The 15891-nt window shown below is 37.4% G+C and overlaps 3 protein-coding genes across 6 annotated transcripts; 2 read left to right on the top strand and 1 right to left on the bottom strand.

The window, feature by feature from the left end:
- On the top strand, positions 426-3335 carry LOC18771616 (chaperone protein dnaJ 6). Its single transcript, XM_007202337.2, has 8 exons — positions 426-696; positions 854-952; positions 1052-1153; positions 1430-1489; positions 1593-1699; positions 1780-1862; positions 2750-2840; positions 2934-3335. Exons 1-8 carry the CDS (start codon positions 568-570, stop codon positions 3136-3138), a joined length of 876 nt encoding a protein of 291 aa, XP_007202399.1. The 5' UTR covers positions 426-567; the 3' UTR covers positions 3139-3335.
- Positions 4108-9921, top strand: LOC18770508 (serine/threonine-protein kinase Nek6). Of its 4 annotated transcripts, XM_020568463.1 has the most exons (15): positions 4222-4498; positions 4722-4830; positions 5023-5157; positions 5500-5566; positions 6259-6324; positions 6459-6505; positions 7041-7086; positions 7177-7257; positions 7335-7377; positions 7486-7535; positions 7837-7918; positions 8012-8061; positions 8181-8254; positions 8379-8430; positions 8517-9921. In XM_020568463.1, the coding sequence occupies exons 3-15, from the start codon at positions 5039-5041 to the stop codon at positions 9681-9683; spliced, it is 1944 nt and encodes a 647-aa protein (XP_020424052.1). In that variant the 5' UTR covers positions 4222-4498; positions 4722-4830; positions 5023-5038; the 3' UTR covers positions 9684-9921. The 4 variants fall into 4 exon arrangements, with proteins under 4 accessions (XP_020424054.1, XP_007204605.1, XP_020424052.1 ...); XM_020568465.1 differs by lacking the exons at positions 4222-4498; positions 4722-4830 and adding an exon at positions 4108-4198; XM_007204543.2 differs by lacking the exon at positions 4722-4830 and having other exon boundaries at positions 4181-4498.
- LOC18771790 (asparagine--tRNA ligase, cytoplasmic 1) lies at positions 12467-15085 on the bottom strand. The gene is made up of 6 exons (XM_020568721.1): positions 14645-15085; positions 13985-14569; positions 13651-13907; positions 13433-13562; positions 13261-13319; positions 12467-12928 (listed from the first exon to the last, which is right to left on the bottom strand). The coding sequence occupies exons 1-6, from the start codon at positions 15083-15085 to the stop codon at positions 12745-12747; spliced, it is 1656 nt and encodes a 551-aa protein (XP_020424310.1). The 3' UTR covers positions 12467-12744.

Raw genomic sequence — 15891 nt, 5'->3', positions numbered from 1 at the left:
TGTAAAATTTGAATAGGTTAGAGATTTCAGTTGGCATTAAATGGTTGTTATCAATGTGGAGGATTAGAAAATTATAATAACCAATAAGAGATACTAAATTTTTCCTGGAAAAAAAAAAAAAAAAAGGAGATACTAAATTAATATATGTGGTTTTGGTTCGTTTGTGCAGTTTCTAAACTGAAACAAACTAAACTAATCATAGTTTGGCTTGATTCAGTCAAATATTGTACTTTTAGCGTAAAATCGTAACTTAAACCAATAGCCAGTTTGAATGGTGTAGCCAGTTCGAAACAATTTATTTTCTTTGACAAATCAAGCGGACCCCACTCAGTTGGTTTGGTTGGTGTGGGCAGTTGGATCGGGTTTTTGCCCGCCCACGGGCGCTGGGTTCGGTCCACTAACTTCAGTAGAGTTAAGGAATTCTTCTACCATATTCTCGCGGCGGGAAAAGGGTAAATTGGAGAGCGAATTGGCGGGAACAAATCGAAGCCCCGAAAGTTCACATATAAGTAGAGCCCCTACTTCTGATAAACCATTTCTCCAAATTTCAAAACTTCTGATTCGAAAATGGGGAAAAGAAAGAGAGCTAGGGTTTCTGAGCAAAAGCAAGCACGACAAGTCGAAGAAGAAGAAGAACAACAACAAAGCGACGTGGATCACAACCCCACTTCCACCAACGAGAAGACCCTCTACGAGGTGATTAAGAATTATATTCAGAATTTGCGTGATGTGATTTTTTGATTAACCTATTGATCTCTTTCTTTAAGCTAGAAAAATTAGATTTTTCGAGCTTTCATTGCCCTAATTTGGAAAATTGGGGATTTTAAGGCATTAGGTTATTCTTGTTTTGTAGGTTCTTGGCGTCGATAGAAGCGCCTCTCAACAGGAAATAAAGAAGGCGTATTATAAGTTAGCGTTACGACTCCATCCTGATAAAAATCCGGGCGATGAGGTGAACGTCGAAAAAAAATCGTGTTTTTGTTTGATGATTTTCTCTCAACTGTGAACTGTGGATTTTTTGCAAGTATAATTTGTCAGTTTTGTTTTATAGGAAGCTAAAGAGAAGTTTCAGCAATTGCAAAAAGTGATATCAATTCTTGGGGATGAGGAGAAACGAGCACTCTATGACCAGACTGGTTGCATTGACGATGATGTGAGTGTGTAATTTCTTTGTTTTGCAATTTAAAGAAAAACCCATCCTTTGTAACTCGTTCATTTCTAGACAATGCTGCGTGCAGCGTGATGAATTGGATGCATTACTAGAAATGACAAGTAAATGTGTCAACCTGGTGTTCTTAAATTAGAATAACTACTTCGTACTCACTCAACTACTTTGGAAGATCAAATTGGGGTTTAGATACTTGGGAAATCCAGCGTTGCCTTACTAATCAAATGGTGCTTATTTTGGTTGTGCTTTTTTCATGAGCAGGACCTTGCTGGTGATGTTGTTCAAAATCTGCGTGAATATTTCCGAGTCATATATAAAAAGGTCACAATGTTTTCACCTCTTCATGCTGTCTTTTGATGTAATAATGTTGTTTGTACACTCTCTGCCTTCTTTAGATTTGTGACAACATATACATCAATTGCAGGTCACTGAAGCTGATATTGAAGAGTTTGAAGCAAACTATAGAGGATCCGATTCAGAGAAGAAAGATTTGATTGATCTGTATAGCAAGTACAAGGGTAATATGAACAGGTATTGGTAGTAGTAGCATTGTGTTTATCCTTTTTTCCTTTTGTTTTCCTGTTTGGTGCTGACAGTTGTTTCCCTTGCAGACTCTTCTGTTCAATGCTTTGTTCAGACCCTAAACTTGATTCACACCGTTTCAAGGATATTCTTGATGAGGCAATTGCTGCAGGTGTGGATGTCTTTTAAGCTAAATCTCAAAACAGGGTTTTCAGTTGTTTCTAGTTTAATTACTTGAATATATTGTTGACAATGCAAATTTATCTATGTGATTGAAGGAGTGCATGGGTTTAATGATTCATCAAACCTAGTAATTTCAAATTCATGATATTACATTATATCTAGTCATTTCTAGTACATTGTATTTAGTATTTTTGTGGTTCTACTGAATATAAGCTTATTGTCAAACTCAAGATCCTAATTTATTGTTTTAAATGATGTCTTAGACCAGGTTTGCTTAGATGCCCTACCACAAAACTTACAGCATAGTCTTTGTGTAGAGTCATTTAATCTGGGGTTGGACATGGTTTGATTGTTTCAAATTATAGACGTCCACAATACAAGAGCAGACACTCAGATTCCCCCTTTAGTTAGCTCCTTAGTGTGGTCTTGCCATTTGGATTCTTTCCTCTTGACAGTGCTTCAGTTTTTTTGGGTTCAACGAATGAACCTTTATAAGAGTCTTGTTCCAATCATTTTGAGTCGGCTACATGAATCTTGGTCCTCCATTTTGTCCTATGACAAATCATTTCATGTAATTCACATCCTGTCATATATTTAATAATTACTTTTACTCATCTAAGCTCTATCATCTATCTTGATTAAGTCACTCCTGATTGGTGCATCTATGAATCATTGTTGAACATGCCTAACTGTCATGGTTGGGTCTCTCATTTTATCTCCAATGGGGGTTATTGGCACATCCTTAGTCATAGAAATCAAACTTTCTATGCAAGTAATGTTAACAACATTGATGTACTTGGCATACTGAATTTTCCTGGATTTAAGGGTGTGCTGGAGTATCTTTCATGTTGCTAACTCTCTCTCTCTCACTCACAGGAGAACTGAAATCAACCAAAGCCTACACGAAATGGGCAAAGAAAGTATCTGAAGCAAAACCTCCTACTAGTCCTTTAAGGAGGAAGGACAAGTGAGTACTTTGCTTCAAGTTTATTTAATTGCTTAAATTTAATGTTTAGCTCAATCAAGAAATGAAAAACCTTTATGGTTAAATATTTTACAGACCAAAGAAACAGTCAGAGGATCTGTATGCAATCATATCTCAGCGCCGAAATGAGAGGAAAAACCAGTTTGATTCTATGTTCTCTTCTCTAATTTCCAAATATGGCGGGTGTAGTGCTGCTTCAGAACCCTCAGAAGAAGAATTTGAGGCAACACAGAAAAAACTTGAAAGGAAAATGTCCTCCAGAAAATCAAAGCACAAGTAACTTGACCTTCTGATAACGTGCACAAATTTCTTTTCGCAAACAATGTAATGCCCTTTTGTTAGATATCTAAATGCGCATGGAAATTGTATGTGAACTTTTCTTCTGTTCATGGTTTTAGATGCATTTTCTCAATGCTAATGTGCTTGTGACCAGTCAGTTAATTTATCTTTTTCAATGATGGTTTTTGGTGGTGTTGGAATTTTGCGTTACAATGAAAGTTTCGGGTGTTGGGTAGCTGCAACTTTCTACATGGCCAATTGCTCCTTGAAAGTCTTTCTTAACCAGTTGAAAATTTTGAAGATATTTATTCCTTTTCTGTGTTAGTTGGTAAACCACGGAGTATCTATCACCCGTCAATTTGGGATGAACGATACATCTCTCAATAGCTTTAGTTTTTAGAGGGGTTTTAGGTGTAGCTTTGAAGCTTTGAACCCAAAATATTGGTAACATTATTTTATTTTTCAGTATTCTTTAAAGATAAGATAAATTTCTATCTTTCCCATTTCCTTTTTTCACAAATTTTACGTTCACGTCAATTGACTTGATAGTCAACCTAATGAACGCAATACAAGGTTTTCAAAATGCTAGATTAGAGTCATAGATCAAAGTGAAATATCACCAAAGTTAAGTTTTTGGACTGTAATTGAGGATGTTTACATGATTAATTTTTTATTTTAACAAGCGATATTGAGGGAATGGAGAATCGAATTTAGGACTTTAGGTATATGAATAAATACTTTTAATCACTTGAATTATAAATCCCTTTATTTATCTTGCAAGACACGAGCCATCATGGTCAACTTCAAACATCTTGGTGAGTTTTTATTTTTCTTCTCCAAATTTCTTAAAGAATTATAGCGACAACTCATGAGATATTAAAAGAATAATTTCAGTAATAAATAATTTAGAGGCCGAGTATTAAATGGAAGCACAGCGACTAAAGTGGACCAGCACGAATTGTAGAAAACCCAAAATAGAAACCCAAAAAACAAAAAACAAATAGATTTTTAAGTTCCAAGGACAGTGACATCATAACTACGCGCTGGAAAAACATTCCCTGGTGAGACTCTCTCTCTCTCTCTCTCTCTCTCTCTCCCATGAATCTGAAAATGCAAGCAATGCTTTGCTTTTCTCTTTTAAGTCTTCATTCTCTTCAGTACCTGTCACTTTAGCTTTTGGCTTCCCAAGCCCTCTCCTTTCTCTCTCTTCCCCACAAACCCAACTTTCTATTTGGTAGATAATCAACTTCCAATTAAGTATAGTTTTATTAAAGATTACACAATTAGCTGCCTCATTTGGTTTTACTTTGAGACTGCCCTTCCACCCTCTCATCTCTAACTCCCTCTACTCGTTTTTTTTGGTAAGTCATCACACTCTTAATCATCATTTCAGTGCTCTTGTTGCTTTTACTTGAGTTTGTCCTTCCACCTCTCTTTCCTTCTGTCTTTGTCTCAGTCTCATGTATTGTTGTGATACTCATTATTATTCTGGAATTTAGCTTTACTCTCTCTCTCTCTCTCTCTCTCTCTCTCTCTCTCTCTCTCTCTCTCTCTCTCTCTCTCTTACCTATAAGATCTCTCTAGTTTTTGGGAAATTTAGTAGCCTCAAAGTCTCAAGACTCTCCCTTTGAGGAGCATTACAGAGCTGTTGGTGCTTTCCAAGCTGATTATTGCGTTTTTTTTTTGTTTATTGGTAATTCTGCAAGTTTTTCTTTTCTGGGTTTTTAAATTTTGGGTCGAATTTTGCTATAAAGCAGCAAATTTTCTTGGTACTATATGAATTGAAGTTTATGAAATTGATCCAAATTGGGTGAATATAGCAATTTTGACTCGACCATCGAAGCTGGGTTGACTTACTGAACTCTGTATCTTCTGGGTTTTGAAGGTCTTATTAGGTGACTATGGAGACTGATGATGGTGAGATGAAGTCAAAGATGGAGGATTATGAAGTGATAGAGCAGATTGGGAGAGGGGCATTTGGAGCTGCTTTTCTTGTTCTTCATAAGACTCAGAAAAAGAAGTAAGAGTATTTTCTACGAACCTTTTTTAATTATAATTTTGTGTACTTTTAAAGGGATCTTTTCTTAAATAATGTAATTCTTGTAATCTGCTAGACAATTATGTAATTAAAGACAGAATTTAGCAAGAAAACTGAATAATGGGGTAATGGGAACTGTCTGATTTTTTCTATACACTTTATCAAAGTTTACATCTCAGGGTATGAATTTTCACAAGAAAGGTAATCGAGAATCCAAAATTCTGTATTTGATTGATAGTACAATTGGTACTCAGCTCAACTTGATTAAACCTATGTTTTGCCAACTGCGTTTAATTAATAATTATTGAGTTTTTCTTTTGATAGGTATGTGTTGAAAAAGATTCGTTTGGCTAAGCAAACAGATAAGTTCAAACGCACAGCTCACCAAGAGGTTGCTTTCTCGAAAACTGTTTGCATATTGTTAAATGTAGAACTGGCTGTCAGCTACAATTTTTTATTTTTCAAATTGTTCCATTTTTCAACATGATACATTACCAATCAAAGGGTTAGGTTTTGTTTTGTTGTTCTCTCCCTCTTTGCATATCAGCTGTACTCTGAGAATGAATCAAATGTAGCATCAAATATCCATCTTTCCTGTTTTCTTGGCAGTCAAAATAGGATATAAAAGCGTCCTGCATCAATAAGCTCCAACTTCATTCTTTGCTTGTCCATATCAGTACTGTCATTTCTGCTTCTTGGGCTACAATTCATTCTGTACAAATACCAAGATCTGTTTATGTAACAATCTACTGGGAAGTTGCGTTCTTGAAACGATATGCATATGAAATCAGAAGAAACAAGCATGCTTTTGCACAGACATTTGAAATATGTATCTCATAACTACAATGATCCTGGATTGTAACCTTCTGGTTGGATAATCCCCTGTTATATCCACTTAGAAAAGACGATAAAACTTGTTTTGTCCTCCAGCTCAATACTGTATCACTAGTGTTTTTTTTTCTTTTCATTAATGTGTTTCTGATATTGTATCTAGTTTTCCACCCACCATATTTGAAGAAAACCTTAATTGTCAATGTCCTTGAAGTGAGACTGAAAGATGTGTTCCCTCAATTTCTTTTGCAGATGAATTTAATTGCAAAGCTAAACAATCCATATATTGTGGATTATAAAGATGCTTGGGTTGACAAGGTAAATCTGTGATTCTTTTATAAAGTTCTTTATATTTGAATACGGCTTGAGAGTATAAATTTGGAGAAGTCTTTAGCTGTTGTAACAATATTTCACTTCATACACGCATGCTTAAACGTTTATATTTTCTGTAGGGAGACTGCGTATGCATTGTTACAGGCTATTGCGAAGGAGGTGACATGTAAGTAACACAATGTGGATCATTGCTGTTCTAGATATGTTTTCTCTGGTATGCTAGAATGCCCTTTTTCTTCTTTAAATGAGGAATTGATTTGAAACAGCCATTTTTTAAAACATCTTTTGCTTTTGTAAAGAGTTAAAACACTTATTTCAGTCCTTAATTCTCATCCAAATATTAGCTTGAAACTCATTGATAATCCACATGATTTTTGGACGAAATATAGGAGGAAATTTAGTATCATATTTTTCATAGTCAACATGTTAAACTACGTATATATACTGTTCAGTCCTGTTCTTCTAAAGTCCATAAATAGGGTCCTTCAATGAAGTCTTGTTTCTCAGTCCTTAGACCAGATATTGGACAGCCATGATGCGTCTCAACCGTCCATATCTAATCTAATAGATGAGAATTAAGATCTCATTTAAGGAACTTCAGAGAGTATTGATTTTTCTTTTTCAATATTACATAAGAATTAGAGAATCAATCACAATACTTCCCATGATTAATGAATGAGAAACAACTCATTTCTTAACAGAGCTGAGATGGTAAAGAAAGCCAGAGGACAATTTTTTCCAGAGGAGGTAATCAGTGAAACTTCACGTCCTGTATATGTACCTATGTAAAGGGTAGAAACCAACTGCTCTCTGTTGCCATTCTGTTTTGCCCTGCAGAAGCTCTGCAAATGGCTGACTCAATTGTTACTAGCTGTGGACTACTTGCACTCCAATCGTGTACTTCACAGGGATCTTAAGGTAATATAGTGTACCTGTAGTTGCAGTGAAGATAAATACTAATGATGTTTGTTTTAATACAAATATAATGTTTGCAGTGCTCCAACATATTCCTTACAAAGGACAATGACATCAGACTTGGTATGTAGACATAATGATTGCTAAGAGAAGCGATGTTTTGCTGCATAAGGTTTGGCTTCCATATATTGATGTTTTTAAAGATATGTATTTCTTACATGGACCTTGTAGGTGACTTTGGACTCGCAAAACTACTCAACACAGAAGATCTTACTTCTTCGGTATGAACTTGCATTTACATTATTTGATTGTCTTTATGCCCACCTACAGAACTGTCTCTTAAAATTTTGTACGTCTCTTCTTTCATGAAAACTTCCATAGAATAGTTGCAAACTTCTCTTGCTTCCCCTCCACCAAGCACTATATTCAAACATTCCACATTTGACAAGGCCACCTTATCTTAAGAGAGGATAGTTCCTCAGTATTTGTGGCTGAACTTCTAGAATGTCTGTTAAAACCTGCAACTACTTCACTAAATCCACTTATGTCTGTTCATTTTCAATCGCTATATTTTCAACATAGGTTGTTGGAACTCCAAACTACATGTGTCCTGAGCTCCTCGCAGATATACCTTATGGCTATAAATCCGATATATGGTCGCTTGGTAAGAACTCTAGAATCTTAATAGTTATATTTTTCACAGGCTCATGCCCATGATTTTGAATAGATATAATTTTTATTTTCTGTTGGTTTTTAGGTTGCTGTATGTTTGAGATTGCTGCACATCAGCCTGCATTTAGAGCTCCTGTAAGTATAAGCTTGAGCGTTTGATGTTGCATTGATATTATTGGCTGCCAAAGATGCGTCTAAACCTGTTGGCATATATTTTTGAGTAAATAAATCCTATAAATTACCTGATTAAACAGGACATGGCTGGGCTTATCAATAAAATTAACAGATCCACCATTTCTCCTCTGCCAATTGTGTATTCTTCCACACTGTGAGTAATATCTTCAAAATCATCAGACATAATGGTGCTATTTTAAATGAATATTCTAACTGCATATTTCATGTCTTTTCTTTTCTAATTTATCAACTTATATGGTATGGCCTCCGGATCACAGGAAACAAATCATAAAGAGCATGCTCAGGAAGAGTCCAGAACACAGACCAACAGTGAGTTAGCTAACCCCTGACTTGCATGATGTAAAGAATTTGAGGACCTTTATTTTTTCTAATACTCCCATAATCTATTACGTTAGGCTGCAGAGTTATTAAGGCATCCGCACTTACAACCATACCTTCTTCAATGTCGCAATGCATCATCTGTTTTTCTTCCAGTAAAGCCAGTAAACAACTTGAAAGATAAAACTACTAGAAAATCACCGCCTAGCAAACCCAGCAGTGGCAAAGACAACAGAGACAAAGAGGCTGGAACACTGAACCACCTGGAAAAGGTCCATCCATTTGAGAGCAGTGCTGATGTGACGCATAGGTATATAACAAACATTGATAACCCTGTATTCACAGTTAGTGCAGAAGAGCTTGAAATGAAGAGGGTTGGCTGTTCTATGGAATTATCCAATGCCACTGATGCTTCAAAAGATGGACCAACTGATTCAGAAGCATCTGTTTGCAATGGAGATAAGCAAGCTGACACTATCAGTATACACCAAAAGGAAAATACCGAGTCTGACATTGAAATTACATCAGAGAGCACACCAAATTCTCAAAATGAAGAACGAGAAGAACCTGCTGCTACAAATTCCAAACAGTTGCCAGAGGTTGATGTCAAGACTTCAAACAATGAAGATGGAAAGTCATGTAGAGACCAACAAGTTCCTGAAGGAGCTAGAACAGAAGGAGAGGGTGCTAAAGAAGAGAATTGTAGGGAATTGGTGGTGCCCAGTGTAGGCTGTGCCAACAAAGTTGGATCCCCTGATGATAAATGCTCGTCATCAGCTAAATCTGAGGTGGAACCCGGAAGCTGTTTACCGAAGGAAAGTTCTAATGGATATCCTGTAGGTGGTCACCTGGACTACTTGTCATCTGAAAGCAAAAATGATTGCTCCATACAGAAAGAAAAAGATGAAGTGGGAGCAAAGGCAGACAATAATAATTGCTCCACGCAGACAGAAAAAGATAATGCTCATGTGGTTAATCAGGCACCAATTGACATCTCCTTGAGCACACTAACTGCAATAGGTGGTGATGATTCCAAGAGTGACTGGGAAAATCCAAGTCAGCAAAGAGCTGACGCCCTGGAGTCTCTGTTAGAGGTATGCGCGCGGCTATTAAAGCAGGACAAACTTGAAGAGCTTGCTGGGGTGCTAAGACCATTCGGAGAAGACGCTGTCTCGTCTAGAGAAACAGCCATCTGGTTGACAAAGAGTCTCATGTCTGCACAAAAATCTAATGGAGGATCCTAATTTTTGATGGACATTTGTCTGTAATTTATTCAATCTTGTTTTAAAAAAAAGAAAAAAAGAAAAGGTATTTGTTTCATCTTCTTGACATAAATTTGTTTGTCAACCAGAGTGGTGTTTGAACATTGAAGATTAGAGTCGGAAATAACATATTGCTGAATGTAACTGAACATTGGCCGTAATAGAAATTGGATGTGAAAACTTTTACTGCTGTCTAAATATACATTGTAATTGCATGCTACATTTATTCTTTTAGTTTTGGCCTGAAAGAAAACAGGCAACTGAATTTAAGCAAAATAAATCATTAAGATTCAACAACATTGATAACATGAATAAACATCCTTACTTCTCTTGGGAATCCCATCTTCCAAGTACTTATTTAACTCTCATAGTCTCATCAAGAATTTTGTATTCCCTGAGCTTACTGCAGGTAATAGCCAAAGAAGGACATCAGGAAGGCACCAGCCAAAGAGCTGACAACGGGCATGGCAGAGGCGGCGCCTGATGGGCTGGGGGCATGAGCTGAGGTTGGTGTGCCGGTTGCAGAGGAAGGAATTGGGGAGGCTGCTGAGCTTGTGGTGGTACCAGCTGAGCCCACGGGGGCTGCTGAGGCCTTTGGGGTAGCAGCACCAACAGCAGCAGCAGCAGCTGCTAGTGGGTCCTTGGGGAGGTCAGCTGCCAAGACGACGCTCACGAAGGCAGCGACGACGATGATGGCAAGGGAGATCTTCTTCATTTCCATGATGAATTGTTTGAAGTGAGAATAAGTTGATCAACAACAGCTGCCTTAGAGATGAATATGAAGTAACTTCTTATTTCTTCTTTGTTTACTGCAGGTGCTGATGAATGTAGATGAATTGGAGAGTTCAATATATAGGGAGCATTTTGGGTTATTATTAGAATCAAACAGTTGTTGGTTAATGCTTGGTTTTGCACGGTATAAGGAATTATTGAACGGTATTTTTGCATATTAGTGGTCAGAAACGAATTCAAATGTCTTAATTTGCATGAAATAAACAAGAAAAATGGAACCAAATTAAGAAACAACCATTTTAATTTGTTTGGTGCAATGTTGGCCCTGCACCCTATTAATCTTCACAACAAAAAATGTCACTTGGGGCATTTTTCTAAAAGCATTTCTACATTATCTGTTCCATATATACTTATCAAGGATTAAACATGGAACATCCTATAATGTGATGTGATGATGTTCGATTGTTCAAATTTGATGTATCCAAAGTAAACAAATGTTTCTTTTCTTCTACCATGTCAAAAATTTCCAAATCATCTATTTACGGCTGAGAATTTCTATAGGAGTTTATGCCTTCATATTTTTAGTATCATCATATACGAGTTTATTTTTTGCGCACGAATTTTGTTCACTCACACACTACCACAGTATCATGGGGGCTCGAACATGAGACTACTAACCTGCAAGTCAATATCCTTTTTCACTTGGCTAGATCCCATTGACAACTTAATCATATATTTAGATTGGATAATAAATTATCCAATGTGGGATTACCTGTTTCATCAACAATTCTTATAAATCTTCAGATTGAATCATATCTTTGACCATTTATCACCTTTAAAAGCGCATACTCATAGTCGCTTATGAAAAATTCAGAACTGAAGCTAAACAGTTGGCATAGGCCTTCCATACATAGTTACATGAAAAAAGAATTGGTTTGATTAAGGTGGCGTTTGGCAGCGCTTAATTTTTTTTTAAAGCAGCTTTAATAAAAATTTGTCATCGATTGGGTGTTTGGTAAACATCAGGAATCTTGCTTTTTTTTAAATCGCGGTCAATGATCGCTGTTTTTTCGAAGCCGTCTCTACCCAGCTTTTAAAAGCTGCTTCAAAAAAAATTTAACCGGTTGTTTTAATGAACTTTTAACTTCCCATAATACCCTCACTTGCCCCTTTTTTCTTCTCCATTCTGCGAACTCCATTTCCTTCATTTCCTTCTCTACTCTCTGACGCTGCTGGAACTCTCATTGTGGACATCAAAAAATTAATTGCTAAGAAGGTTGCCCACTCATCAGTAACTGAATTACAATTATGATTTTTCGGTTTTCTACTTCTCAAACTTTCTGCATCTAGAGTTTTCTCTGTCAAATTGGGGGTTTTTCTATTTGTTGCAGGTTTTAGAGAAAGCCAGAGTCAGAGGGAGAGAGAGAGTGATGAGTTTCATGTTCCACCTGAGTTTGTTGTTCTTGTTTTTGGTTATGGGTGGAAAGATCCTGTTGCAGTAGTCCCAACTTTGGGGGGGCTTCAACTACCCCCACTACAGCACTGTAAACCAGCTCAAATCTCCATGGCTGCAACCCAGAAATCTGTATTTCAACCATGGCTACTTTCTCCACTATGTTATCTCCCATTGCAAGAACACCAAAACATAAACCCTACATACAATTTTTCCCCTTTTCAGTCTTACCTACCCAAAAGTACTAAAAACAATTGGGGGAAACATATTAAAAGAAAAAAAAAAACTGGGGAAACATGAGATATTTTTGGTTAGATGAAGGAATGAAGAAAAAAAACTTGTAAATGGTAGAAAGAGAAAAATTGAAGTCGAGAGATGGGCTGTGTTGGGTTTCCAATTGGTGTCGTTGGGTTAGCATTTTTTTTTTTTGGTCGGAATGGTTAGCATTCAATATATAACAAAAGGCATTTACTTTTCTGAGAAGAGAGGAACACGTGTATAGTATAAATAAAAAAAGAAAAAACATTATGTAGTGAAGTTTTTTTAAGTAGAAAAAGAATGAAGAAGAAAAACAAATAGTTCCATCATCATGTCCTTTTTGGTCATTGAACATGCTAAAAGCACTTTTTTTTTGTCATTTACCAAACACTTTGATTACTCACAGCACTTTTTCAGATATAATTTATCAAACGCCTAACTGATTATTTTCACAGCTGATTATTCTCGCAGCACAGCAGAAGTAGTTTTTTTTAAAAGCACAGCAATGCCAAACTAGCCCTAAGTACACCAAAAATATAGGTACAAAATTCGCCTAAAATAAAATTTAAAAAATTTGCTGCATATAGACTAGTAATTAATTCAAAGATCTGCTCTTCCAGCAGATCTAGGGAATGGCACGCAATCCTTAATATTGTCGAGCCCAGTAGCAAATTGAACCATTCGTTCAAAACCCAAACCAAAACCACAATGCTTTACAGTCCCATAGCGCCGCAAGTCAAGGTACCACTCGTATGGCTCAATTGGCAGCCCCATCTCCTTCATCCTGCAATAATAGTTTCATCAAACAATACATACGTTTCTCAGTTCAAACTATCCATTACTCAAATTATGGGGAGGGGCAAAACAGCTGCTATGGAAAAAAAAACGTTGTGCACAAGCCAACGGGTCTAGCTCAGTGGAAAACGCCAATGGTCTTAGATTCGAACTCTCATAGTACCTTAGCATTGTATGTGTGAGAAAACCCCCTCCCCTAATATCACTTGTATATATTAAAAATAGAAAACACATTGTGCACAAGAGAACTCCCAACAAAAAAGGAAAAAAAAAACAGATGCGGATAAAAATCACTTAAAACAGACCAAAACACTCATATACCTGCTCAGCATAACATCATAACGTTCTTCCCTTTGGCTTCCCCCTATCAACTCACCCACCTGAAATACAAGAAAAGCATAAAAAATACACAGATTACACACAATGCTCAAGTATATACAACAGAGCAATGAAGTCAACGATATAAATTTAATGTTGAGAGTATAATGCCCACCTTTGGTACCAGGACATCCATAGCAGCCACTGTCTTTGAGTCATCATTGAGCCTCATGTAGAATGCTTTGATCTCTTTAGGGTAATTGTAAACAATAACAGGCTTCTGAAACTTCACCTCAGTCAAGTATCTGCACGAAACCAAAAAGATAAATTGGTAAGCTGATTTAATCAGAAACTGTAACAATACAGAACAACAGAATAAAGCTATGAAACTACCTTTCATGCTCAGATGCCAAATCAATCCCCCACTCTACATGGTTCTCAAACTTTTTACCATTTTTTACAGCCTCAGTTAGCAGCTCCACTGCTTCTGTATAAGTAATCCGTGCAAATGGTGTTTTAGCGGACATTGTTATACGGTCGATGCAACTTTTATCAATCTTGTCAGCAAAAAATTGCATATCTTCCATACAATGGTCAAGTAGCCACTGACACATAAATTTCACATAATCCTCTGCACAATCCATATCATGCTGCATATGCACAAAACTAAACGTTAAAATCATGAATATATATTGAGAAAACTACACTAAATTTAAGCTTCACGTACCTCAAGCTCTGCAAATGCCATTTCTGACTCCACCATCCAGAATTCTGCCAAATGCCTTGAAGTATGTGACTTCTCAGCTCGAAAAGTTGGCCCAAATGTATAGACTGTACTAAGAGCGCATGCGTAAGATTCGAGTTGTAGTTGGCCAGAAACAGTCAAAAAGGCTTGACGGGCAAAGAAATCTTGGCTATAATCAATCTTCCCATCCTTTTGAGGGATACCGGGTTGAAGCTTAGATCTCTCCTCCATCTTCAAGACATTCTCCTTTGCCTTTTGAAGCTCAGCCACAGCAGCGCCAATTTCCTGCTTACTTGCTTTAACAGATTTGAGTTGAGCAACATCATTTCCTCTCTGCTTGATAATAAGCTTGGCAGATTCTACGTCTATTTCTGACGGAGGAGGGTTCTTAATCAGATTCTTTTCCAATTTTTCAGCTTCACTAATCAAGGTAGTGACTTGAAACATCTCACCAGCACCCTCACAATCACTGGTGGTGATATTTGGAGTGTTCACGTAACAGAATCCATGCTCGTGGAAAAATCTCTTGGTTGCATATGACAGTCCATCTCTTATTCTAGCAACCGCCCATCTGAAAGCAAATACACTAAATCAAACACTAGTTATCAAAAGCACAACAGGTCCTACAATGCAAACAGGGTTACTTACCGTGTTGGTTCTGGCACGCAAATGGACATAGTCCCTCAGAAGCTCAAGGGGGAGCCTGGTCTTCGGCAACGGGTACTTCGACGCGTCAACCACACTCACATGGATCACCTTCTCGACTTGAAGCTCCACCTTCTGCTTTTTCCCATCTGGGGGTAGCTTAAGCACGCCATCCACTTGCAAGCATGTACCCGTCAGCACAAGCTGCCCAAGGTCACCCTTGTCTGCTTCCACAATGACCTGAAGATTGCTAGTGCATGACCCATCATTCAGCTCTAGGAATGCAAATGCATCCTTGTCTGCCTTCCGGCCAGTCTTCACCCACCCACCAACCCGGGCCTGCTGCCCGGCTAACCCAGACCCTCCATCAGCCCTCAAAATGATGGATCGGATGAGGACTCTATCGGAAAATTGCATTCTTTCCACTGCGGTAGTCATCTTGCTACTTGCAGATTGACAGATGACAGAGGCACCTAAATATAGCTCAAACTTTTAACTTGGTATCACATTATTTGCATATTAATAACAAATAAACCAAACAAGATATTAAAAAATGGCAAAACAGTTATTTTTGATCTTTGTAGTTTACCATTTCTATTACTTTGATCGTTGTCGTTTCAATTTGATCAATTTTATCCATGTAATTTTTAATTTAAGCAATTCAATGACAAATTCTAATTTCTATCGTCGTTTCAATTTGATCAATTTTATCCATATAATTTTTAATTTAAGCAATTCAAGGACAAATTCTAATTTCTATCAAAATAGAGTAACTTGTTGTTAGTTATTGAGGGACATTTCGGTCAAAAAAACAAAAGTAACCAAAAAATTAACTAAAACCCAAAATAAAAAATAAAAAATTTAAAAGGTAACCCCAAAAATAAGAAACCCAGATTACCCAAACACCCCCGCACTATTGTCACTGAACGGTAAACGGTGCGGGTCGCCTGGAATTTCCGAGGCCTCGAGGCTTTCTTGAAAATACCGACGGGGCCCTTGACGCCGGACTCTCTCAGAGCGTACAACGTCATGCCCGGTCGGGGTCTCTTTGCACAGAGACTTGGCCTTCCGGGGAGAGGGAAGCCTTGCTGCCTTGAGGATCTTGAGAAAGATGGAGGAGTAAAATATCGGATCGGCCTTTATCCACGTCCTTGCCTGGTAGTAGAGATCCAGGTAGCAGAGACCCTCTCCGTAAGTCTAAAGGTAGAGCATCATTTTTTGCGCTATGGCCGGACCGACGGGTA

Source organism: Prunus persica, chromosome G7 (assembly GCF_000346465.2).
Source record: "Prunus persica cultivar Lovell chromosome G7, Prunus_persica_NCBIv2, whole genome shotgun sequence".
NCBI classification, from domain to species: domain Eukaryota; kingdom Viridiplantae; phylum Streptophyta; class Magnoliopsida; order Rosales; family Rosaceae; genus Prunus; species Prunus persica.
The sequence above is the reverse complement of the archived record's forward strand: the minus strand, read 5'-3'. Positions and strand labels throughout refer to the sequence as shown.

Excerpts from the sequence above, each read along its gene's own strand:
- LOC18771616 (XM_007202337.2), top strand. The coding sequence starts at position 568 with ATGGGGAAAAGAAAGAGAGCTAGGGTTTCTGAGCAAAAGCAAGCACGA. Across the intron at positions 1,490-1,592 it reads TCCGAGTCATATATAAAAAG|GTCACTGAAGCTGATATTGA; the intron begins GTCACAATGTTT and ends CATCAATTGCAG. Across the intron at positions 1,863-2,749 it reads TGATGAGGCAATTGCTGCAG|GAGAACTGAAATCAACCAAA; the intron begins GTGTGGATGTCT and ends TCTCACTCACAG.
- LOC18770508 (XM_020568465.1), top strand. The coding sequence starts at position 5,039 with ATGGAGACTGATGATGGTGAGATGAAGTCAAAGATGGAGGATTATGAA. Across the intron at positions 5,158-5,499 it reads CATAAGACTCAGAAAAAGAA|GTATGTGTTGAAAAAGATTC; the intron begins GTAAGAGTATTT and ends TTCTTTTGATAG. Across the intron at positions 6,325-6,458 it reads AAGATGCTTGGGTTGACAAG|GGAGACTGCGTATGCATTGT; the intron begins GTAAATCTGTGA and ends TATTTTCTGTAG.
- LOC18771790 (XM_020568721.1), bottom strand. The coding sequence starts at position 15,085 with ATGACTACCGCAGTGGAAAGAATGCAATTTTCCGATAGAGTCCTCATC. Across the intron at positions 14,570-14,644 it reads CCAGAACCAACACGGTAAGT|GCGGTTGCTAGAATAAGAGA; the intron begins AACCCTGTTTGC and ends GCTTTCAGATGG. Across the intron at positions 12,929-13,260 it reads TATGATGTTATGCTGAGCAG|GATGAAGGAGATGGGGCTGC; the intron begins GTATATGAGTGT and ends CTATTATTGCAG.